The sequence below is a fragment of the Lissotriton helveticus genome, chromosome 6, assembly GCF_964261635.1.
Source record: "Lissotriton helveticus chromosome 6, aLisHel1.1, whole genome shotgun sequence".
Classification (NCBI taxonomy): Eukaryota; Metazoa; Chordata; class Amphibia; order Caudata; family Salamandridae; genus Lissotriton; species Lissotriton helveticus.
In genome coordinates this window covers 1,706,439,150-1,706,464,039 of record NC_136067.1, presented here as the reverse complement: position 1 = coordinate 1,706,464,039, position 24,890 = coordinate 1,706,439,150, and the positions used below count along the sequence as shown (strand labels likewise).

The following is a 24,890-nucleotide window of genomic DNA, read 5'->3' as shown; positions in this document are numbered from 1 at the left end:
TCAACAACACCATACCTGGGACTTAGGATGATGTGCCTTCTCTCTGGTCGAGACTTGTATCAACAAATTATTTTGTGTAATCATGAAAGGTCATAGCTTCAGCATGGAAAGGACAGCATTGTGTAATTGAAACTAACACTATAAACTGTAACAAATGACCTCCATTTCACAGATCTGTGGAAGCAAACGTTTACTCAAGAGGGACTAAATTCCACTGCTCTGTCACAATTTCCAAAATGTATTGCATTTACAGAGTTGCAGCAGACAAATCCCAAAATCAGCATAATCAATGCGATCCTGAACATTATCTAAAGCCATAAGCATATCGTCTTGCCCGATTGAGATATGGGCCTGTGACAAAGGTTTTTAACTTCCTTTAGGGAAAGAGAAGCATGACCTTACTCACCCATAGCTTTCCATGCCAGCACAGATTGTGCTTGGGCACATATTTTTCTAGGGCCATTAAATACCAAGAGTATACAGTGTGATTGTGATCTGACAATCAAGGCAGATATTATGAAGGGTTGTAATTGATTTTCTGTGATAATTTTCAACTAAGTGTTTCTGCAATGAAAATAAAATGTCCAGGACCAAAAGGTATAAAGGTGTTTTATTTTTATCATTTGTTTATGTTCTCCATTATACACAGTGCATAAATGTCTTCGCTGAAGTTAGAACTGAAAAGGTCAATCAAGAAAACATGCCTGGGGAACCACGGTCATGTCTCTGGATTGACAGTTATCTAATACATATTATAATTGCTGCCATAAACGGTATCGCCCAACTTTGCATGTCTTTTCACGTGAAAATACATCTCCTTCCCATTGATTACTGGTTATAGTGATAAACTACTAACTGGGGAGTCAAACTGGGGTGGTGTTCAAGAATTCCGGAATACATGAGTCAGACAGGGTTTCGAGGCTACTACGTATCCTTCTTGTGCGTACGATGAACGCCAACGGGTTGGGACCTGCCCAGCCGCCCCATCTATCTGGTTAACCTAGTGTGTGAATGGTTGCGTTTCGTACACGGTTATGCACTTGTAGTTATGTGGGAACTAATGTGCGTGCTGCCGGTCTGGGCCTGTGGTTGCGAGTTTATCAGGGCTTGCGACGGGGTGTCGGATTTGTCTTGCGTTGTTTGCTGTTTCAATTGGTGTAATAATAGGGTCCATTCCATGGAAATGGGGCGCTTACGTATCCCCTTAACCTCCTTCTCCCTGAGCGCTTCCTCCTCCACTGCTGCCCATTTGTTCACTGCTCCCACCCAGGCTGCTATTGGGGGTCCCCCAGGAGCTCGCCAGTGCATAGCTATCCCTCTTTTTGCTAATAGTGTTGCTAGCGATGCAAAGCAAATTTGTACTTTGTGCTGTTTCCGCCTCTGGAAGATTTCAAGTGCACAGGCCTACTACGTGTTTCTGTTAGGAAGACCTGTGAGTTCCCTGAGTGTCTTGTGAATAGTGTGCCAATATGGTCCTATTGTAGGGCAGGTCCAGAACATATGATAAAAGTCTGCGTCTGGTGTTTGACATCTGGGGCAAAGAAACTGAGTGGATGGATAAAATCGCTGGAGACGCGCTGGCGTTTGATACGCTCTGTGTTAGATATAGAATTGTATGTTTTTAAAATGTGCGTTTCGGGAAACCTTCTTGGGATATTAGAGCGCCTTCTCCCATTCCTTATTGTGTAACTGGCGCCCTAGCTCTTCCTCCCATGTTACCCGTAAAGCATTCAATCGTTTGTTTAGAAGCTCCCGTATAGCTTTGTAAAGCCAAGTGACCAGGTATCGACCCGCCCCCATGTGCATGATTGTGTGGAGGACCGGATGCGTTGCTTGTTCTCCCTCCGTCAAATCATGATACGAACAGTAGCTTTCTATGATTTGCCTGTGGAGTAAAAATTGGCCGGGGGGAAGATCGTAGTCTTCCACCAGCTGGTGGAATAGTCGTAATTGCCCATCCGCAAAGAAGGCTTCTATCCGGGTGAGGGAGTGCTCTTTCCATATGCAGAGCACATTAATCGTGTAGTACGCCTCTCTTCAGGGCCAGCCCACCAAAGGCAGTAAAGGTGAGTACAAAGGTACCCCCACGGACATTTGGTGTATCCTCTGCATGCATTTACGCGCCATCGACACCTGTATTGGATATGTGCGTCGTGGTTTAGTGCCAGGCAGCAGCAAGAGACAGAGTTCTGGAGTGGGCATGGGTCCTGTCGCTGCGTGGGTCTCCCCCATATGCCTGCCCGCCATCCAATAGGATAGCCATTGCAATTGCGCCGCCAGAAAGTATGACTCAAAGGAAGGTGCGCCCAGCCCTCCCTGGGTGGCGGGCAGTTGTAACTTAGCCAGCGCTTTTCTATGTCTACCTGTCCCCCAGATTAGCGAGTTTAGTAGGGGATCCAAGTCCTTGAAAAAAGCTTGGGGTGGGATTACAGGTAAATTTGCAAAGTGATACAAGAGACGTGGGACTATGATCATCTTTGCTAGGGCCACTGGTCCTATTGGGGCCAAAGGAAGGTTCTTCCAAAATCCTACTGCCGATCTAATCCCAGCCAGTGCTCTATGGTGATTGCCTTCGAATAAATCAGATGGGGAGCGATACAAGTGAACCCCGAGGTATCAGGGGCACTCGCGCTCCATGCTATGCTCTGTTCCCCCATCCGAACGTCCCGAGGGGCAAGGCCCGGATGTAATGGGTAGACCGTGGATTTGTCCCAATTCACTCTGAGCCCGGATGACTCTGCAAATGCTTCAAGTGTCGTCCATATGGACGTCAGATCCGCAGTGATGTCCTGTACATATATTAAAAGGTCATCCCCATATATGGAGACCCTATGTGTGATGCCCGCTATGGAGATGCCCCAATCCTCCCACCCCTGATGTAACCGTATTGCAAGGGGCTCTACCGCTAGGGCAAACAGCAGGGGTGAGAGTGGGCAGCCCTGCCTTGTGCCTCTCTCCACCTGAAACACAGATGATATGCATCATCCCATGCGTATGAGCGAGGTAAGTTGAGTGTATAAGAGGCGTGTATATGCTAGGGGAGTCAGACCTATCGCTGTCCATTACAGGACCGTAAATAGGTATGGCCACGTAAGAGTATCGAAGGCCTTCCAAAGATCTAAAATGAGACAGTCTGCCCTGGGGAACGCGTACCTCGCCTGATCCTGCACATGGAAGAATCAGCATACATTTTGGGAAGTGGTTCTCCCTGGAACAAATCCACATTGGTCTGGATGGACCAGTGGCCGCAGGTTTTGTGCGCAGCGGTCCTCCAATATCTTTCCTAATATCTAACAGTCAGCGGATAGCAATGTGATGGGAATCAACTTCCTGTTAGATAAGTGGAATAACACGTTTTACTGTGGGAGAGACCTATGACAAAAACAATTGTATTTTTCTTCCGATTATGAAGACATAATGATGCTTTCTTATCTCAATATACCGCCTATTTTGACCTACTTTCAATTTCAGTGGCAGATCATTTGTGATCATAAAATAAAGAGAGTTTGTATAATCCAGCCAGGAATTCATTGCTGCACCTATTTCTGTGCTCCTAGGATTTTGTGCAACATGATGAATTATCTTCATAAAGAATTAAAGAAAGAATCACAAACTGCAAATGGTTTTGTCCTAACAAAGTGAGATTAAGACTCGTGATGTATAGCTGATCTGGTGTACTAGGACCAGGGGAATGTTTAACTGTAATTTATTGTCATTTATCCAGCTTTGGATTTCGTCAGAGAAGGCTTGAATTTGACTTCCCTGTGAAGCCAGCCATCTTCTCTGGAATTTGTCATCTCTGTATTGCTACTGTTCTGCTAATGCTCAGGATACTTTCATCATCTTATATTTTCAGACAGAGGATGGGTAACATACATACATACTCAGATCTCAGAGAACTGTAGTGCTAATGCAATAAAAGCTTTATTGGTAAAGCTGCTGAAATGCCTCCATACAAGTTGTGAAATAACAGACATACTAGCAAGTTTCTTCGGGCTCAAGGGACACCACATCAGAAATATGTGTCACAAATTCAGCTTGAATTATCACTCAAATGACGGCTTAAAATATATTTCAGCAACAAAACAATCAGTTGTCACTTTCTAAAAATGAGCACAAATTGGTATCAAATGCATGGTATCAATTTTCGATAAACAAATATTATAAAAGATTGTCATTTTTATTAAAAACAAATTTTTAACCCCAATTTCCAGCTTTTCATTTTTAGTTAATACACGTTTGGTCTTCACATATCAGTGCCATACTCAAGAATTTACATGTATACTTCCAGACGTGGGTAGGTTCTGCCTTACGTGTGAATGTTTTACCATCACATGCCATGGATGCCAATCATACGTTAAATGTGGGAAGCATTATGCAAATAGTCACCAAAATCATGTCAAGGGGGTATGTAATATGGTAATAATAACAGATATGCTAAGCTAGGATTATGTCATGAACCAGCTCTATAATGCCAAGTAACCCCACAGCATACCACAAATTGCACGTACTATGTCATAATCTGTACCATCACACTGAAAGCACCCACAATTGACATCATTATGATAGGCCAAATCACAAAACCCATGGGAAGCATCCATGGTGGGGAACTAGAGGCTAAGGGCCTCAAGGGTGAGCTAGCCTTCAATCATCGGGGGGAAGATGCCAGTACTAGTAGGTGGATGGCGAGGTTCGCACCTTGGTGTAAGTGTGACTACAGAGGTTCCTGAGCCATTCCTCCATGGGACCTAGATGACCCTTAATTAGGGTACCTAGGAACGTAGGGTTGCCACAAGGGTTAGACACCCAATATATTGGCACATACATTGAGCATATGCTCCCCCAGGTTCCGATGCTCGTCCTAATGAATACCATGAACTCAGATGAGTCACTTGGCAGAAACATGTTGACGGTTTAGTGGGGTTAGGGTACTAGTTCCCCTATTTCCCACACCTAGTTTTTAATACCAGGTGATACCCTATATGGTAAAAAGCCAGACTGAGTCACTGCATTGGTATTAACCCCTTCCGTGCTCCCGTCGGCCAACGGCTGATGGGAGCACTCCTTCCCTGGTGCTGCGAACGACCGTTGGCCATCGCAGTCCTGCCCACCCTTTAGAACGCCCGCACCGTGGCGGAATTGCCACAGCGGTTAAGGTGTTAAATGGTATCATTCATAGATCCTGAGTTATTGGTAAGCGCCTGCCCGATTACAGGGAGTAGGCCCATCTTCCATCAAACCGGGTTTCTGGAGAGTGTGGGGATATCCTGTGATGAAGCATGACATTTGGTGGTGTATCAGGATATCTCGTCACAGTTGCATGTGTGTCTAGGAGTAGGCTGGAAAGTATGAAAACTTACAAAATGTGGTAAATTATAAATTGATACTGAAATCGCTTTGGTAGCTTTTTTGTGTGGAACATTATAAAAGGACCAACATTATGCCATTGATTGACTCCATAATGCCAGGGACCCCCACCATATGTAAAAGATGTCTGCCATTATGATAGGCTCAATATCATACCAAAGATACGAACCATGGGCCAGATGTAGGTAATCCCAATTTACCTATTCTTAAATACCGAATTTTACCGATTCAGTATTTAAGAATAGGTAAATGGGATGTAGATACATTTTCGGTAAAAATTACCGAATCTGTAAGATTCGGTATTTACCGAATCGGTATTTACAGATTCGGTAATTGCCATTCATTCCAATGGGCCTGGAGGCCCATAGGAATGAATGGCAATTACAGAATCTGTAAATACCGATTCGGTAAAATGGGGGAAACATTCAAGGGTGTCACTTTGACACCCTGTTGCACCCCTGAATCGTGCTTGTGTGCAGATGTGGCACACATACATGCCCTAAGGGCATGTATGTCTGCCATATGGCACAGTTGAAAATGCACAGATTTGCATTTTCAAAGGTATTCCTTATTTACCACCAACTTATAGTTGGCGGTAAATAACGAATCCTAAAATGGGAAAGGCACTCATTTGAGTGCTCCCTACATTGCAATTTTTTTTATTTTTTTTATTTTATTGAACAAAAGCAGAGTAAGTGATCAGTTGGCAATCATTAATTACAAAAATTGACATATAGGGCATACATTACAGCAGTATATTACTAGTTTCGAGTGCAAGGAGGACCAATCCTGGACATCGCCATATCAGCTGTAGGGGATCTACAAAGCTAGCCTCTATAGACATTCCATTGACCCCATTTCTTATCCCATTTCTTAGGGCATCCCCTGACCTTATACATAGTTTTTTCAGACAACATACATGTCCTACATTGCAAATTTGGTAATTTACCGATTCGGTATTTTAAGGAATCGGTAATTTAGAGATTCATTACAATACCGAATCGGTAAATTACCGAATTTGCAATTTAGGCCACCTACATCCCAAATGCCCAATACCGGTCGGTAACGGACGAAATTCGTTAATTTCGGCCGTTACCGACCGGTATCGGGCCACCTACATCTGGCCCCAAGTATGTGTTGTGTTATGTTGGTGGTGGGCATTATAATGACCACCGTTCTACAAATAACCAGATTGTGCATTAAGTAAAGAGGCAGTGGTCAGGTAGGAGTGGCTGCCAGGGAAAGGCAACAGGCCAGGAAAACAAGCCCACGCAAATATGCTTGTATATGCCTACCCATGACATCTTTCCTAAAATGTATTTGGGGTAACACCTGGTAGATCTGCTCAGTCCCAAGAAGTAATTACAACATTTTTGGAGCACTGGCAGGTATCGCTCAATCTGTCAGTAGCAGAGGTGCCTACCCACCGGTCCAAATAAAATGATAAGAAAACATTACCTATTCGTAAGTCTCCCTTGCCACTAGAGTTACAAAGTGAGCTTCAGCTCCACACCAGAACAAAGCTCACTTTATAACTTGCGTGGCGAGGAAGACAATACTCGGAGTAATGAAGATTACCGGTAAGTAACAGGGGCATCAGGCCTGCCGTCCACCCGACGCAAACTGTCGATAACTTTCGAAAACAAAATACAAGGAAAGTAGAGCCCCCCTCATGCATAAAACAAAAGAAACGCAAAAATGCTACAAGTCTTAGAGGTTTAAAAAACATAAGGAAACAATTACTAACAAATATCTATTTTTCAAATCAATACTTCCTTTAGAATTGACCTGTGTCGGAGTCATCACTCATCTTCCTCATGTTTCCAATAATAGTCCCTACCAGCTTCAGCTGAAATAGGTCTTTGTCATAAAGTGTGAAAAGGCGTCTGTCACATCGAACGCAGGATCACACCTGTGAACCGAGCCAGGACAGGAAACCAGATGGCTTTGTCTACACCATGTCACGGTGATCAGGAGCTCTCGAGACTATTTCGTACTAATAACAGTAATTGTGGCTGCTATTTCATATTGACACATTTCTAATATTCAGCAGTAGTAGGAACGTTAAGATTGTGCACCTAATGGTTAGGCCTTTTCCTTTCCTAGTGGAAAGTTTTCTTAAAAAGGACAGAAAATTAAGTAAATCGAATGATAACAGCTTAACATACAATGGATTTCCTTCCACTTTTCGGCCAGCGACACACAGCCAAAGCGACTTTGCTGGCCGAATACGTGGACGGAAGTATCACCGGATATTCAGCAGATAACATGAGTCACCTGCCTGAGAGCTGAAAGATGCTCCCCTCTTACAAGCTGGTATAAACTTGTAACGTTCATTTAAGCCCACCTGCGCGGGTGCTTTCCATTTCTTTCAATATCTTTTTATCATGACGGTTAATATGTACATAATAAATAACATCTACGTACCATATATTCCTGTTGAAATACAAGGGAAGGCCTGCAATAAAAAAAAACACACGATAAGAATTTTGGAGTACAATAATTTTCATTTGTTTTTTTAAAAAAATGGTGCAGTTGTTCGAAGAAAAGTGCTTTAGCAAAAGCGAATTTTTTTTCTGCAAGTTTAAAATGTAATACACATTTATTGTTCTCCACATTTAAGAAAATATTATATAAATTAAGTTAATGTATATACATACAGATCAAAAATTGCAACCATTACTTGGCGAGAGAGTTGTCTGATCACTCCCCCATGTGTCTTACGGTGGGCGGCGAGACCCGTGGAGGGACGGGGGACATGGGGGATACGGGATGGAGGCTTAATGATTGGGAACTCAGAGACCCAGTGATAGTGAAGGAGGTGAGAGTAGACTCAGAGCTGTACTTCCTAGAAAATAACGGAACAGTAACATCAGCAGTGGTCCTGTGGGAGGCATACAAGGCAGTGTTAGGAGATTGAGCCCAAAACGCAAACGCCCACGAGCACAGGAAGGAGGCGCAAGACATTGTGGCTGTTGAAAGGAAACTCCTGCACTTGGAAGAAGTCACAGGTGTAGACCCCAGTCATTCCACCCTTCGCCAGATAGAACTCACGTGCGCTGAATATCAAGAACTGGGGAGCCAAGAGGCAAAAATACTGTATCTTGCCTCGAGGCATCACCTATATGAGACAGGGGATAGGACAGGGAGGCTTCTGGCATGGCTCGGAAAGAAAGAGGTGGAATCCAGGTGGGTGAATACCATCCACAGGGCCGAACAGACCTTTACCACAGCACTGGACGTTGCCAACGCCTTCGCAGATTATTATGCTGATCTGTACAAAGCTAGGACATAGGTGGGTGAAATTTAGATCAAGGAGTATCACCATGCAATAGATCTGCCTGTCCTGTCCCCAGATGATCGGGAGGCTCTGGAGCAAAAGTTCACACTTGAGGGGGTGACAGGGGCCATAAACAAAAAAAACAGGGAAAACCCCAGGACCTAATGGTCTGTTGGCGGAACTCTTTAAGGTGAACTCTGGATTATTGGGACCACACCTCCTCGAGATGTTTCAGGCAGCTCGGGAAGAGGGCACCGTCCCTCCCGACCTGCGGAATGCAACTGTGGTGATAATTCATAAGTCTGGGAGGACAGCAAGGGAGTACGGGGCATACCAGCCAATCTCACTCCTAAACGCGGAGGTGAAGATATTAGCTTCCATCCTAGCGCACAGACTGGCCTCAGTTGTCACCTCCCATATTCAAGCCGGCCAAGGGGGGTTTATGCCCAAGAGGGTGACAAGGTTTAACTTACGGCTTTTAGCGAAGTGGCTAAGCACGGTCCAAGACAGAACAGAGCCACACATGCTGCTCTCCATTGATGCCGAACAGGCTTTTGCGCTTTTCACTGGCCGATTATGTGGCAGACGTTAAGGAGAGTCGGGTTTGGACCCAAATTCATGGCCTGAATATAGATGCTCTATAGGTTGCCCCCGCGAGGGTGCATTTCAACGGGACAATGTCAGAGAAGTTACCAATAGAAAGAGGCACTAGACAGGGGTGTCCATTGTCCCCAATGCTCTTTGCATTGACCCTGGAGCGGTTGGTATGCCTCATCAGATTGCACCCGAGAGTGACGGGATTCACAGCAAGCAGGGGGGAAGAACGCACCTTACTCTATGCGGATGATGTCCTTTTGTACGTCACCAATCCCTCATCTACGATACCGGCCCTTTTCCAGGTGCTTGGGACATACGGAGAATATGCAGGCTACAGGATTAACTGGGGCAAATCAATTCTTTACCTGGTGGGAGGGCCCCTAGAGGTACAAAAACTCCCCAGAGACCTACAAGTAGCGACTGAAGGGTTTAAATACTTGGTGATGTACATATCTATAGATACTCCCGCATCCTCACCCGTAACATCCGTAAGGTAGTGGCAGATTTTCATGTGGACGTGGAAAGATGGAGACGGCTGCCCCTAACATTACTGGGTAGAGCGGCAATGTACAAGATGATTACGCTCCCCAAACTTTTATACATCTTGCAAAATACACACTACAAGATCCCAGAGGACATTTTCGGCACAATAGATAGAGAAGTGTGCACACTCCTGTGGGATGGAGGACAACCAAGGATAGCGTTCCACACACTACACCGCAATCAATACAATGGGGGGATTGACCTCTCGGACATAAGATCCTACTACCGGGCAGCGCACCTGATAGCAATTAACGAGTGGGGACACTTGCTGGGAACACACCTGGCATACGCACTGGAGCGATGCCAATTTGAGACACACTCAAACTTACACTACATATATGTGGGAGGGGCGCTAAAACCTGCTACCGGCCACCCAGAGGACAATGCAGGCATGGAATGGCGCAGAGAAACAAATGGGCTGGTATAAGAAGGTAAAGAGGCACACCCCGCTATGGGAAGGCACGTGCCTCCCAGACTTAGGGAAATAGAAGGGGTTCAAAGACTGGGACATGATCGGAATCTCCAAAGTAGGAGACTTGATAAAGGAAGGCACTCTGATCACGTTTGAAGTTCTGCAGCTAGAGTTACAGCTGAGGGACAGGCAGAGATATAAATACATGCAACTACAACACGCATGGACCGCAGAGGGAATAGACATTGCGAACACCCCCGAGTTCACATCACTGGAGGTCAGACTCCTTCAAGGGGAGATAACACTAGTAGATGACAAAAGCTGTCAGGAAGACACTGCAGCTTCACCACCCATTGCCCCTGCCAGCCCTGCCATTAACAGTACCAACCCAACTGCTAACCATCACAATCCTACAAGTTTGACAATTCAGACTATTCTAGGCCCCCAGATATATAAGAATGTCTTAGGGGCAGATATTAATAATTTTAAATGCATATCGAATGAATAAACAACTGTTGTTGCACTCCTCTCTAAATTAGACAAACAGCGTCACCTTGTGACAGACTGTCATGAGCGCGGTGTTGAAAATTAAGTGTCGGTACCAAGCACAGGAAACTACCTGCAGCCCTGACAAGTGTCACCAATCAGTGGTTAGACTAACACATTTTAGTGCTGGTGTCCTCATTACTGCACTAAAATGCTTAGTCACACATTTACAGCGCGTCTGAATTGAATATGCCATGAGTCGCTGCATAATGATTAACAACAATAGTGCTTTCAGCCGGCGCTTGCTGTTTTGCCACTTGCCCCCAGGCAATTTAATCAGCTGTGTGGCTCAGCACTCACAGATGCCACCTCCAATGGAATTGTGGTTACGGTGAATGATCAACTGTGCCTGTTATACATTGTTTTCGCAACAGCCAGAGTACGGCTAAGAAAAAAATACAATTCTGCTGTGGCTAGGACCGGCCATAGTCTCTTGAACATGTGGACCAGATCTATCTAAACAGGAGGGGAAGACAGAATCTGCTCTGCAAAAAACAGAAGCAGAAAGTGTGCGCCAAGGCCCAGCGCATGTGACATCAGCAGCACCTTCTGTTTTTTTCCTGGCATGAAGGGGACTCCGCAGTTAATGGTCTACAAGGAAGCTCCAACCTGGATTCAACCTTTTATTGGGCTGACAAGTTGCACTGCGTGTGCCCAAGGTGGTCAGAGTGGCCTCGCCAGGTGCTGTCACCTTAAAAGACGTTGCCGCTCTCTGCAGGCCTACCTGCTGCTGTACCAGGACCCGGACATCATGGTTTCATCAACCCGTTCATGTCCCATCCTGTCTGTCCTGACTGGCACAGGTACTCTGGCCAGCTAATAGCTCAAACAGACCACTCACGACAGCTCTGACGGTCTCAAACCAGCTCAGCTGCACGGCACTCAATACAAAGGAGCCACAATTCTGGCCACCATGTAAAATGAGTGCAGTATTCACTGCCAACATTTTAGAAAAGGGAAGGAGGCAGATTTTAAAAACATAATCGGCAGACTATATATCCCCCATAAACTTGTATTGAAGCACAGGTAATTGTTATGTTAAAATCATTTGTAGAGCGCACTTACACCAGGCGGTTTCATGGCGCTGTGAACGGAGGGCAACAGAAGTGTGGTGGGCAGGACCGTACTCATATGTCTGAGAGAACAGGAGAGTCTTAAGAAGAGATCTGAAATGAGGATAGGATGTTGCTGATCTGAGTTCCAAGGGCAGGGAATTCCAGAATTGAGGCGCAAGTAGAGAAAATCTGAGATCAACGTGTTTTTTCCGTTTGAAAGTGGGGATGGTGAGCAGGGACAAGTGAGAGGAGCGAAGTTCACGAGAAGGGAGATAGGATGGATCAAGGAGGAGATGAAAGCCGGGCCGAGACCAGCCAAGGCTTTAAAGATGATGCAGCCCAATTTAAATGCAACCGGGAGCCAGTGAAGACTCTTCATCAGGGGATGGACATGTTGGTGTCTGGATTGATGAAAGATGAGCCTAGCCACTTGGTTTTGCACCAGGTGGGAGGCTTCAAAAACTCTTGAGTCCCCTGCCTGAATCCAGTCTATTGGCATGTATTGCTTTTATTTTGACTTCTCTGCCACTCTACTGGGACGCTGTGTTATACATAAATGCATACATAAAGTTGAAGCACCAGTGCGCTAAGGGCACTCTATTGTAAACCACTGTGAATATACATCATCAAATAAAACATTTCATTCCTCAAAATGATTGAAATTATTGTAACACCATGGCATATTTCAGGAAAGGATGGCTCATTACAAGGTAGGAAGGCAGGCAGACACAGTAATCAACAGCCCTGCTTCTGTCACTCTTAGCTTGTATCATACTTGGGGGGGACAAGTTTGGAACAGTGGTGGCCGTCATGTCAGGCCGTTAGTCCTGTTTTCAGTTAGTAGGCGAAAGCCACATTTGTGGATTGCTCACCTGGGCGCAGTGTGTGCACGGCTGTTTATAAGCAGTCAGGATGCATTATTATTTTTTATTTAATATTGGGCCTCACTGCTACCCTTTACACCGTTATATAGATGCGTTGGTTAGCTTTCACTAGTATTTTAATTGTGGAATCAATTTTTTTTGTTGCTTGGGAGGCCTTTTTGTGTTTGTGTTTTTATAATGTTTTAAAACCATCTGTCTTGGGTACTATTTGAACAGGGTGATAATAAAAAAGTATAAAATACATCTGATAGAAGCCAGGGCTGGACATGCCTTTTTCCAATGGGCATTTACCCACACCCCTGCCAAGTACCCAGCATCAGGGGTTAGACTAATGCATTTTAGTGCTGATGTCTTCATCACTGCACTGAAATGCATTAGTCACACATTAAAGGTCCCCTCTGATAACGAGGTGCTCAAAGCTGCCTGGGTATATTTCACAAAAGTAGCCAGTTTGTTTTCGGCTTGTAGTGGTGATGGAGCGTAAAAGTTTAATAACAGGTGCATCAATCAATTTTGACTATCAACTGAAATTTACTAAAATAAACTCTTAATGAAACGTGTAAAATGGTTGAAACGAAAAACGTGAGATTTCATACTGCATCGTAAAAATATGCAGAAATGTTTAAACAGTGGAAAATTTGAAAACGTAAATAAAGAGAGAGAGAGAAAAGTTATTTGCTTATGCAATGTAATCACGTGTTTGAGAAGCTAAACATAAGTTAACCTAGAAAATGTGCTGTTGATGACTTCTAAATATGATAAATGTGATAAATGAAATAAATGCTTACATAATGAACATTCGAAAATGGTTGGAATGCTTAGTATATGAAGGCTTGATAAAGAAGTTTTGCAGTACTACTTTAGTATAGTGGGTTAAAAACATGAATATCAAAAGTGACCTATGTTAATCTGTTTTGAAAATATAAAAACGTGCGAAAATATACTTTTTAGTAGTACGTAATATTGACATATAACTTTTAGGAGAAGAAAAATGAGAAAATTAACTGACAAAAGTGAATAATTCATATTAAAGTGTGTTTTATATTAATCCTAACTTTATAATGATTCAGCAAGTTCACGTAGGCCTCAAATGCTTTCTTTTCCTCGTTTGAAAAGCAGAATCTAACTGAAGAAGATTGTTTTAGACGCTGTGAGAACTTTTCATGAAGTTTCTTTCTTATGCTCACAAACAATAGATTCTCTTATGATTTAGCAACACTTTTGACAGAAATGTATCAATACAATTGCAAACCTAGAGAGAGCGTCTGGGAATGGACAGACAGTGAACAAAGTGAATTTTCTTACCTCCGAGGAAAGAATGGAAATAACGTTATTGAATTTGATGATTTTGCAAAAAGGATTACTTAATGCTTCCAGATTTCTTAGTGAGGTATTGATCACACCATGAGCAGCCCACTGTGAACAACCACACTGAGCGTAAACTAAGAACGTTTGGAAGTATTATTGCCCCCTTGGAAGAGAAGTCTGAGCTGGTTGTCACTTTCTTTTTTTTTTTTTTTGGGTAAAAACTTTTATTGAACAATCAAATAAAGGTTACAAGGATGGGCCTACAACCACACGGGCTGGCCGCTAAAATCAAGGCACAATGTAAAGATCATACGATCACTCCCGTGGTCAGGCACAGATCAGATACCAAATGTTACTCGAAGTATAGAACAGGACACAACAATTTTCTGTTATATACATACAAAAAACAACAAACCACAAAAAGGCGAATGCATACTTATCAAAGTCAGCCCAGAAGGCGGAGGGGAAAGTCACTAATCAGGAAGACGGAATCACAATCGATAGGACTCAGCAAGGCGGGGGGGGGACAGCGGGGAGGAAAGGCAAATCATAAAACAGCATAAGAAATCTCGGGAACACCAGCCTAGGGAGACAGGGTGACATCGGGTGCGTCAACCAAGGGAGGAGTACAAATATTTCCACGATATTCGTTCCACTGACCCCAAATCTTCGTCCACGCCCTGGGTCTGCCCCTAGCTACATAGACGGTCTTCTCGCGGAACATGGACCAGTCCATGTTGTCCTCCCACACCGAGACGTCGGGAGGTCTAGATGCGCCCCAGAGTTGCGCAATGTCTCGCTTTGCAACCATGTATCCCAAGGTCGCCCATCTGGTCTGGGCCACAGAATAGTCGGTGGGTTCCCACACATTCAACAGGCATCGTCGGGCCTCAGGCCGTAAGGCAATCCCAGTCACAACTGTCATCACCGCAAGTACTTCAGTCCAGTAGGCCGCCACCCCCGGGCACTCCCAAATAATATGTAGAAACGTCGCACTCATTCCACATCCACGTTTGCATAGACCATCCGGGGAGAAACCCATCACAACCAGACGCGGACCAGTAACATACACCCGGTGGAGGATCTTAAGCTGAACCAAACGGAGACGGGCAGGGATGGCGACCTCTTTCGGAGAAGAGAGTGCCGATTGCCAATCTTCGTCATCTAAGTCCAGCCCGTCGCCGACCCAAACCTCCCTAAGTCGGACAAGTAAGTCAGTGCGATTATTGATCAGCTTCTTGTAAATCAGGGAGATAGTGCTATCAGGAAGGTGGCCATCCAGAATGCGATCCTCGAGGGGAGAGGACTCGGGGAGGGCCACATCAGGAGTCAAAACAGAGGCCAGGGCATGTTGGACCTGCAGATAACGAAAAAATTCCCTATCACTCAAGTCATATTCGGCCCGAAGGGCCTCAAAGGACTTCATTCTACCATTCACACAGACATCACCCACTCTACATATCCCAATCATATCCCAGCGGTCAAAGCCCTTAGTAGACCAGAGACATCCCAAACGCTCGGAAGCATAAAGCGGCGTCGCCAGTGTCAGACGATTCTCCCATCCCAGACTCACATTCGCGGCGCGCCACACACTGACTGCAATCTTGGACGGGCCCATAAGATGGCGCCCAGCCGACCTGGAATAAAGCGCTCTATTAAAATCCCCTCCCGGCAGCTGGAGTCTGTCCATCTCAAAGGCCGGATCCCGACCCGGGGAATACATTGCATGGTTCTGGTTGTCACTTTCAATTTCCCTGCCTAGCATGTTGTCGGACTGAACTCTGATTTCCTTTCTATGCCAAACCATTTGAATTGAACTTTCTGAACTGACTCAAACCTGGACTTTGCCAGCTGGTAAAGTGTTCAGGTATAACTCTACGGGTGAAGAGTTTCTGGACTCTTTCCTGTGACCTATTACTCTTCAACTCTGCACCTTTGGTTTATATAACCTAAATGCTACAACTAGATTTTCCCATGTTCTCTCTCGCATTTCTTTCATAGGTAATCAGCAATGGTTCCCTTGTTGAATGACAATGTGTGACTAACTGTACTAAATGATTTCTAATAAATATGATTTTAATTTGATTTATGTTCTTGACCATTCAAATTGAGATTTTAGATAAATGGTTTACATAAGCAAATATATCGTACTGGAGTAACTTTTGGTGTGAACTTTCTTGTCAAATGTTTATTATTAGCATGATCTAAAGATATGGTTGTATGGTGTCAGCAAGAATTTGGCATTCTCTTGTTCTAGGTCCTCATACGAATTTGCTTTACGATCTTTGAATATCCAAGTCCCTATTAGCTCACTTAAAAGATCCATTGGAGGACTGATGGTTCATTAGTGTTATGTATTGGGCCCAGAGAGGAAATCGTCTCAACTGAAAAAATATGTGCTGTCAGTTGAAAAGCAAAGTTTTGCCCAGCGTTCCGCTCCATCAGTGCTGAGGTGCTGGCTGCTGTGATTATTGGGTGTCCAGTGGTAGGAAGGAGTCAAATGTTTAGATTACATCCAGACCCTAACTTAACCTGACTATGTTTTTCTCTGAGAGTGTTAGTACTCAGGCATATTTAATCTACTGCTTTGTAGTAAACTACAGCGAGTACTTCTGTGATCAATGTTGACGTTTTCGCAATTCTCAAATGAACTAAACGTTTTTTTGCTACTTTTTTTATTTTAGTTATCTGGTTATGCTGGACGGTTCATGAATATTTCACCTTCCACAAACTGCCGGAAAGACTGTTGTATCCTCTAAATAAACTCCAAAACATACCTGCTAAATGTGTCTAAATACTTGGAATGAAAAGTTACAAAATGTTCCCCCTCAAATAATGCCAGAAAAAGAATATGCAAAAATGGATCTTTTTGAAAATTATTCCCTCAAAAGAAAACATTTAGTGTGAGAATTTTATGCAAAAAAGGTTTTCTCTAAGAATGCTTGCCTGAGAATGAAGCGTGTCACATCTGCGAAAACCTCACTATTAAAATTATAATTTTGTACAACCCCTAGTCTAGAACCTCCTAGTAGATGGACTTCATCCTATTTGAACTCCATTTAAATGACTATTATATACAAAATCCGTGTGATAAAAATCTCTAATTTGATAGTAAATTAGAATCCATACCTAAAAGTATATGGTTTTGTATCCAATAACGCAGAGTTCATATGTTTGTGCTTAGTGTTGTAAATCGAGAACAAGGATAACTACTTTTGTGGATAAACCATTTGTCTTCCTCATGACCCCCCCATATCATATGGGGGCTTCACTATGTTCTCCTTTAAAAAATGTTGAAACGTGCTATTTTAGTCAGTTGTTCTCACAAGTTTCTTCAGTGTTTTTAGTACTGTAGTTTGTGTTTTTGTGCAGTTGAGCTTTACACTGTTAAACCATCAGAAATTGGGAAGTGTTGTATTTGGACCAAATAAGCACGTACACAGACACTCGAACTGAACCTTTTGGTATCTCAGGCAGAAAGCCAGCATACTCAGCATGGTCCCCACCACTGCCCCCCACATGGAGATGGGCAGCCCCCGGGTGCTTTGTTTTCTGGAGGTCAGTGTGCGCCACTTAACTACTCAATGCATGTCTGTTCAAGCTGTCTCAAAGCTGGCAGCAGGGCAGGCACCTGGGCACCACCCTGTGAATGTTGGAGCAACAACACACATGTTTCAGTGTACACATCAGCTCTCCTTTGCGAAAGGCAAACTCTGAGAAAAGACAGCACAAGTAGAAGTGTCACTTGTTTGACAGCAGAAGCAAGAAGGTGAGTGGTGGAGAAACTTACATAACCCAATTTGAGTTCTCGGATCCCAAGAAAGGAGTGCGCGAGAGCCGGCATGCAGCTAGGGCACAGGAGGAAGCCAGGCAACCCCAGAAAGTGGGTGTACTTCAAATTCCATATTTCATACCTTCATACTTTAGTTTGTAACCTATATATTAACACCCTAATATATGGAGTTCAATAAACCCTCCAAATTTTCATTAAATACGTACCATTGATTGTCACACAATCTTTGGTTTTCTTGGAAAAGAAAACACACAATTTTAACCTTGATTGAAATCTAAAAGTGAACTAATTCTTTTACAAATGCTGATAAACGGTTATTTTCCAGAATAGCAGCAGCAATATTTAGATCCATTTAATGAAATGTCAATTTATGTACACAAAGTGCTTCAATTAATTCTGCCAGGTTACTGCCAAAGAACAAATTGTTAGCTGAGCTTTCACAGCAAGTAGACTAGAATTTGTTCCTGAAATTCTCTTGCATTGACTTTGCCTACTGTTTATATAATGGCATAATATTTAATTTTGCATTTGTTCCCCACAAGAAGTCTTGTTGAATGATCTCATAAAATGGTGGCTACCTCTTTGCATTTAAAACAGATAACCGTGTGCGTGCATATGCTCAGCCTCAATTGATAATCGGCGGGAAGCTTCTGTATCACTGAAAATGTGAAAAGAAAAACCAAAGAATGCCAACAAGGGATTCTGTGGGGATCTTGTATCTTGGCGATAGAGAACGATACCAGAGGCACTAATTCAAATGCTCCATAGAAGGAATTAGATACTGATCAATACCACCTTTGTTGAGCTCTGTGCGTGTTGTACATGGTATTGTGGGAATAATCCATCTACGCGCTGCACTGCGAGTCGCTTTTTGTTGTTTCCAAGCCCTGTAATAACCAGGGCCGCCTTTAGGGCAGGGCGACCGGCGCGGCCGCACTGGGCGCTGACCTGTGGAGGTGGCGCCAACCTTGCGGGAGGGGAGGGGCTGGGGGGAGAGGGGAGGGCATACTGTGTTTAGCAAAATGTTATATTTGGAGAGACGAGGGGCACTGTTGCCCGGTGGTAGTGAGAGAATCTGTGGCGGTGGTGATGGTGTGTGGGGGCGCCAAAAATGATTGTCGCACAGGGCGCAACCAGCCGGTCCTGGTAATAACTACTCTCAAAACAGCAGAGCAGGTTAATATTGCAGTGTGACTGATGCATGAGTGTGATTGTATCCACACCCTGAATGTACACCCTTGTGACATACTCAGCGTATTATACATATTGTGGGAATAATGTTGCTGCAGACTGCATCGCAAGTCACTTTCTGTTGTTTCCAAGCCCTGTAATAACTACTCTCATTATGGCAGATCAGTTTGTGTGTGATTGTAGTGTTCCTGGTGCACGAGTGTAGCCACACTCTGTATGTACACCTCTGTGACATACTAAGCGCATTGTACAAGGTATTGTGTTAATAATCTATTTACATGCTGCACTGCAAGTCACTTTTCTTTTTAATAAGACCTGTAATAACTATTGCGCTTATAAAACAGCAGTTTGTGTGTAATTGTAGTGCGCCTGATGCCTGAGTGTGACTGTGTACACCCTTGTGACTGCTTGGAGTCTACTAGCCACATCAGTGTAGGAACATGATAGCAAACATGATATTAGGTTCCAGATTTTCTAAGATTTTGCATCTGAATTGTGTCACTTTTTTGCAGCCATGCAAAGCCAGATTTGCACAGCTTTACAAATAAATAAAATGTAACGCAAGGCCGCGCATAGCAGCCTTGCGTCAGGTATGCATTACATGAGTGGAGCATGGGCGTACCTGTGCATCCACCAATGTATTTTGAAGCAAGCCGTATCTACAAAGACTTGTAAACATGGGTTTGCTTTGAAATGGCGCGCTTATTCCAGGGCTGGGGTAACAAGGAGAACTATCTTTATTTCTCCTCATTTGCCCTCTTTGCATGTAGCACACACAGAAAGAGGAAATAGCCTGAAGGGATAGCATTTGTGCAGAAAACTATCCCTTCTTGCACAAAAACTATCCTGACAACAATGCTAACACCACTGCGACATGACGCAAGTGTGCCTCCGTAGGCATTAGGCAGCCACAAGTGTGACAGTACTAGCAGAGAGCTGCGCTGTACCATATCTTTGTAAATATGGTCACTGGCGTAACGAAAAGTGTTGGGGCCTCCCTGCACAGTACTTAGGGGGGCCCCCTCCGGGCTCAATCAGGAGCTCTGGAGCTCTACGGCCAGAGTTCAGGGCCGAAGGGGCCCCTTGAAGCTAGGGCCCCCCCCCCCCCGCACCGCGTGGGCTGCGGGGGCCTGTGTTACGCCCCTGAATATGGTACAGTTCTGCTCTATCCCTTTCATGCCATGCAGTGCAGCAAGTTCGCTTGCAGAGCTGCGTTGCAATAAATGTTAGTAAATAAGCCCATAGAAATATTTGAATGGTTGCTTTTCTCTGACTGATTTCTGACTCAAAGACGGTCTTCACCCCTGTGCCTTGAAATGACTGTTTGTGCAACATGTCGTGTACATTTCTTATTATCCAGTCATTGTACCAGCTCTTTTGGATTTAATGCTGTCTGACTCTGATAATGTCAAAATCTGCTTTTTTTAGACTTGAGAATGCAGAATGTCATTAATGGCCCACTGGACTGTGATCATGTGGCCTGTTCCGGTAGCAAGTCCTGAGAGTGAATGCAAGGGGCAACAGCGGAGACGGGGCAACAGCGGAGACGGGGCAACAGCGGAGACAAGGCAACACGGCAGGTCAAACTTTCCCTGTCTCTTCTTTCTATTATTCATATAGCCTGTAGCACTCTCTCTGATTTGCATATGTCTGGACTTAACATGAGGTGGTAAGATGAGCAAAAAATCAATGGTTTTGGATGCAGGCTTGGGTATTTACTAATGGCTGAATCAAGCATTCCACATACATCTTTTGTATTTCTCATTAACTCAAGGAATCTCTTTCAGCACACCCAAAACTGTGACAGATCCTACCACCCCTGATTATAGCCATCCTAAATTCATATGACATCAGTAATAACATCCATTGCTTACTTGCCATTCCTCTGAAAGATAAACGATAACTCCATCTAACTTATCAGTAAAAAATGTTATGTCAAGTTATGGAGGCTCCTAGTATTACGCCTTCTTAACTTGCTTTACTTCAAACAGTTTAAAAAAACAATGGTCCTAAGCGAACAGTAAGATTTCAAAAGGAATGGAATATAGACCGTGTTAGGTTGCTATACAGATCCAATGCCCAGCCGGACATGGAATTTTATTATTTCAGTGTTTCAAAAATAAAGCTAAGGATGTGCGAAAACAAACATAGTAGGTCACAATCCTGTACCCTACAACAAGGAGGAAGTGCGGGGGAATGGAGTCACAATTCACACAATTTTAACAAACAACAAATACAGGCAAAGACTAGGAGCAATGGCAACTTGCAATCAGCGTGAAAATACAGTAGGTTTAACCAAAATAGTAACCACAACAATTAGGCACAATGGGTATTTGTGGCACTATTTAGAAAAGTCGACGTTTCGATCCCATGCTCAATAATAAACGGGATCATCATCAGGACTAAAACATAACATTTGCCTGGTTTATGTAATTAACGCCTGTGAGGAAGGAAACAGGGAAAACAAAAGAAAGTGACCGATGAGAGTCACTTGAAACATTTAAGAAGTACAGTGCGTCAGTGAGTGGGTATTAAAAGCACACAATAGTCGGATTCGAACGATCACATTGGAAAGATTTACGCACTTGTGATTGAAGTGAGGGTGATAGTCCAGTATTGTAACAGAGTGTATCGAGGTAAAAGGAGGTGAATCTGAAAAACGGCATAAAGCAATAAAATTCAGCATGCCAATGTCCAAATTCGATAATCAGGTAGACAGCAACCTTTAATGCATATTTGGGTGTGCTGATTCTACCATGAGAGTGTTTATTCGGCGAGTGCAGTGCGCGATCGTGGAGTAGACCAAACAATGAAAAAACTACGGGAAGTGCGTGCGCCACTAGACTCATCCCTCAATCGGTGTGAGTGGAAGAAGGTGCCCAGTGTCGGGGGTATTGAGCTTATAGGACCAATTCTGGTCATTATTGGAAGGTGAACCTGATATGTCCGAAATTTGTTAGGGTAAAGCAATTGGTGTAGGCTTACCACGAAAGTGACCGTGAGGATGAGGAGATACTGCCGGAGTGGGACGAACACGTCTGGGCAGATTACAGTGAACCACTAGAAGGGAGTAACAACAGCCAACTATTAAAGGATGCACTCGGTCAATTGGGGGCTGAGACTCGGGGTGGAGGTGAACCTGGGCGCATACCTCAAGGGACTGGTTGAGTCGTTGCTGTCGGAGGAGCGCGTGGCTCCTAGCATGGGATGGCCGCCAGGCCGTGGCGGCGCGGAGGTGGATCCGCCATTATCCGTAGCGAGGTTGTGGGGCTGTTAGGTTGAGCTGGGAAGGTAAAGGAGGGATTTAGGCAAGCTGAACGGAGAGAAAATGGAATGGTAGGTGACTATTATGATAAAGAGGAGGACTCTGACTTTTGGTTGGGTCCCAAATAGAAGAAAAGAAGGGGTTCTCCTCCTAATTCTGACCCTGTTGCTTCCAAATTGATGTTAGATTCTGAAGGCAATCCCATGTTTGATGCCAAGCTCATCCACCAACCAAATTCCACTGAATGGTTCTAGGCAGAGCATGTGGGAGAGTATATTTCTAGCAAATTACGCCTCCCTTTGGACAAACATACCAAGGCGAATCTTAGGTCTGAATGCCCTAGACCCTCTTTACCTCTTAATATTACCGCAACACCAACTATAGATCAAAATATGCTCACTTTCTTCTCTAAATTCAGGGGGAAAAAACCCTAGGAAAGGCATTAATAAAGCCTGGTCTACATGCCAGGACAAATTGTTGGATATTGTTAATCATTTATGATCTGGCTGAGTCTGCTCGACTGGACCATACTGCAATTGGTGTCGAAGAATTATCAATGTGTACTCAGAGAGTGTTTTGTCTCTTAGGTAACACAAACTCCTCCATCATACACAAGAGAAGGAAAGGTCTTCTCCTAAAACTGGATCCTAAATTGGCTAATCTTGTATCTCTAGATCCTGGGGTCAAAGATGACGGACTTCGGTTCAGTGATTCTTTCATAAAGGAGTTGAGCAAGAATAATGCAATCTTTGCCTCTCTGGATAAGGCTCAACACTCCTTAAAGACATTTTTGCCCAGCAGATTTTTGCCATGGCCAGAAAATGAAAAAGCTGCTTTGCCAGTCATGGCTTCAGAGGTCAAAACTCCAAAAGCTTCAATAATTACAACTCCCAAGAAAACAGGCCCCAGTTCTATTCCCAAAGGAAGAAGGAATTTCGTAGCAAAGGTCAAAGGAGTATCCGCGCTTCAGCCACACAGGTAGGTAATACTTCCACTTTTCTTCTAGTAGAGGGTCGACTCTGTTTCTCTTTCCTCAAATGGCCAACGCAGATCTGTGGGTCTTAGACACAGTTCGGGGCTATTCAAGAGAACTCTTTTCCAAACCTTTTCAACTGAAACTCCCAGAACCTCTTCACTTTTCATTGGACATGGCTGCATTGGTACCACAAGATCTCTTCTTTAGAAGAAGGCTATTCAAGAGTCGTCTCTTCGTCCCAGGTGCTTTCTAAGTGGTCTCTTTCGAGTTCAGAAAAAAACAAAAAGATGAGACTGGTCATAAATCTCAAACAGTTCAATCAGTGTGTACTTTATCGACATTTCAAGAAGGAAACCATCATCCATCTAAGAGATTCCGTGTTACAAAACAATTGGATGGTCCATCTCGATTTAAAAGACACATATTTAACTATTTCAATCTATCCTTTTTTCAGAAAACACCAGGCGCGGCCTTTGTAGGTAAGAGTGATGGGAAAGGGGTGAGGGGAGTTGACATACAACAGGATAGGGAAATTTAAATAAATAAATAAAGCTATTTACCTTGCTCTCACTACATCGGCAATGCGGCGAGGGCTAGGTAAGTAGTTTTATTTATTTATTTTTATTATCCCGTCCTATGTCGATTTCATCCCCCACCCGCCTCACCGCTCTTACCTGTACCAGCCGCTCCTGGAAAACTCCTCCAATTCCAATGGCAAGAAAAGGCCTATCAGTGTACCTCCTTTACCTTCGGTCTCTCTTCGGCACCTTGGTGCTTTACAAAGATCATGAAACCTGTTGCAGCTCTTCTCAGGTCTCAGAGGGTCCGCTTAATCATCTATCTGTACAATATTGTTCTGAAGGGTCAATGTCAGTCAACCCTTCTTTCCCAGCTACAAACTACTTGTACTCTGTTGCGAGAGCTATGTTTCCTAATAAATACGGAGAAATCAATTCTAGTTACCTCTTGACATATGGAGTTCTTGGGGTTTCGAGTCAATTCAGAATCAGCAAATTTACATCTTCCCACGCCCAAGGTCAAAGAAATAAAAGCTGAAATTTTACATACTTTACTCACTCCTTCCATCTCTCTCAGTAAGCTGGCCAGGACTGTAGATTCAGGCTATTTTTCCGGGACCCCTGCATTATCGCGCTCTCCAAAGACTAAAAATACGTCATCTTCTGCAGGATCTGTCCTATTCTGATCTAGTGCTATTAGTCTTGCATGGAACTTCAATGCTGGATAGACCATTTAGATTCCTGGAACGGCAGGACGATTTTTGGCTCGGCCCCAGATCTTCTATTATCATCAGATGCAAGCCTGACAGGTTGGGGCGCACAGTGTGGACAGACCTTGACTGGAGGTACATGTTCATTGAAAATGCACATAAATTGTTTAGAGTTGCTGGCAGGCTCCTTTACAATACAGAGCTTCACAAAAGTAGTATTCCATCCTTCTTCGTATGGACAATCTTACCGCAGTAAGGTATATAAATTATCTTTGGCTCCACACTTTTGTTCATTACTTTGCTAGCTATGACACAATGTAATGCAGCACTCGGTTTTCCTAGCATATGGAATCAGAGCTGTAAGTATTAAACAATAAGGTTACCATCACATTCTTGCACTGCCATCATCTTCCTCACAAGGTTTTTTGACAGGGTAGCAGACGTT

At 43.9% G+C, this 24,890-nt stretch overlaps 1 protein-coding gene across 1 annotated transcript in view; it reads right to left on the bottom strand.

Moving 5' to 3' along the window:
- Nucleotides 1-24,890, bottom strand: part of LOC144763712 (uncharacterized) — a 3,323,440-nt gene that overhangs the window by 2,425,439 nt on the left and 873,111 nt on the right. The window contains exon 3 of the mRNA XM_078649576.1: nucleotides 7,795-7,825. Coding sequence (XP_078505702.1) covers nucleotides 7,795-7,825 — 31 coding nt within the window. The remainder of the gene's footprint in view (nucleotides 1-7,794; nucleotides 7,826-24,890) is intronic.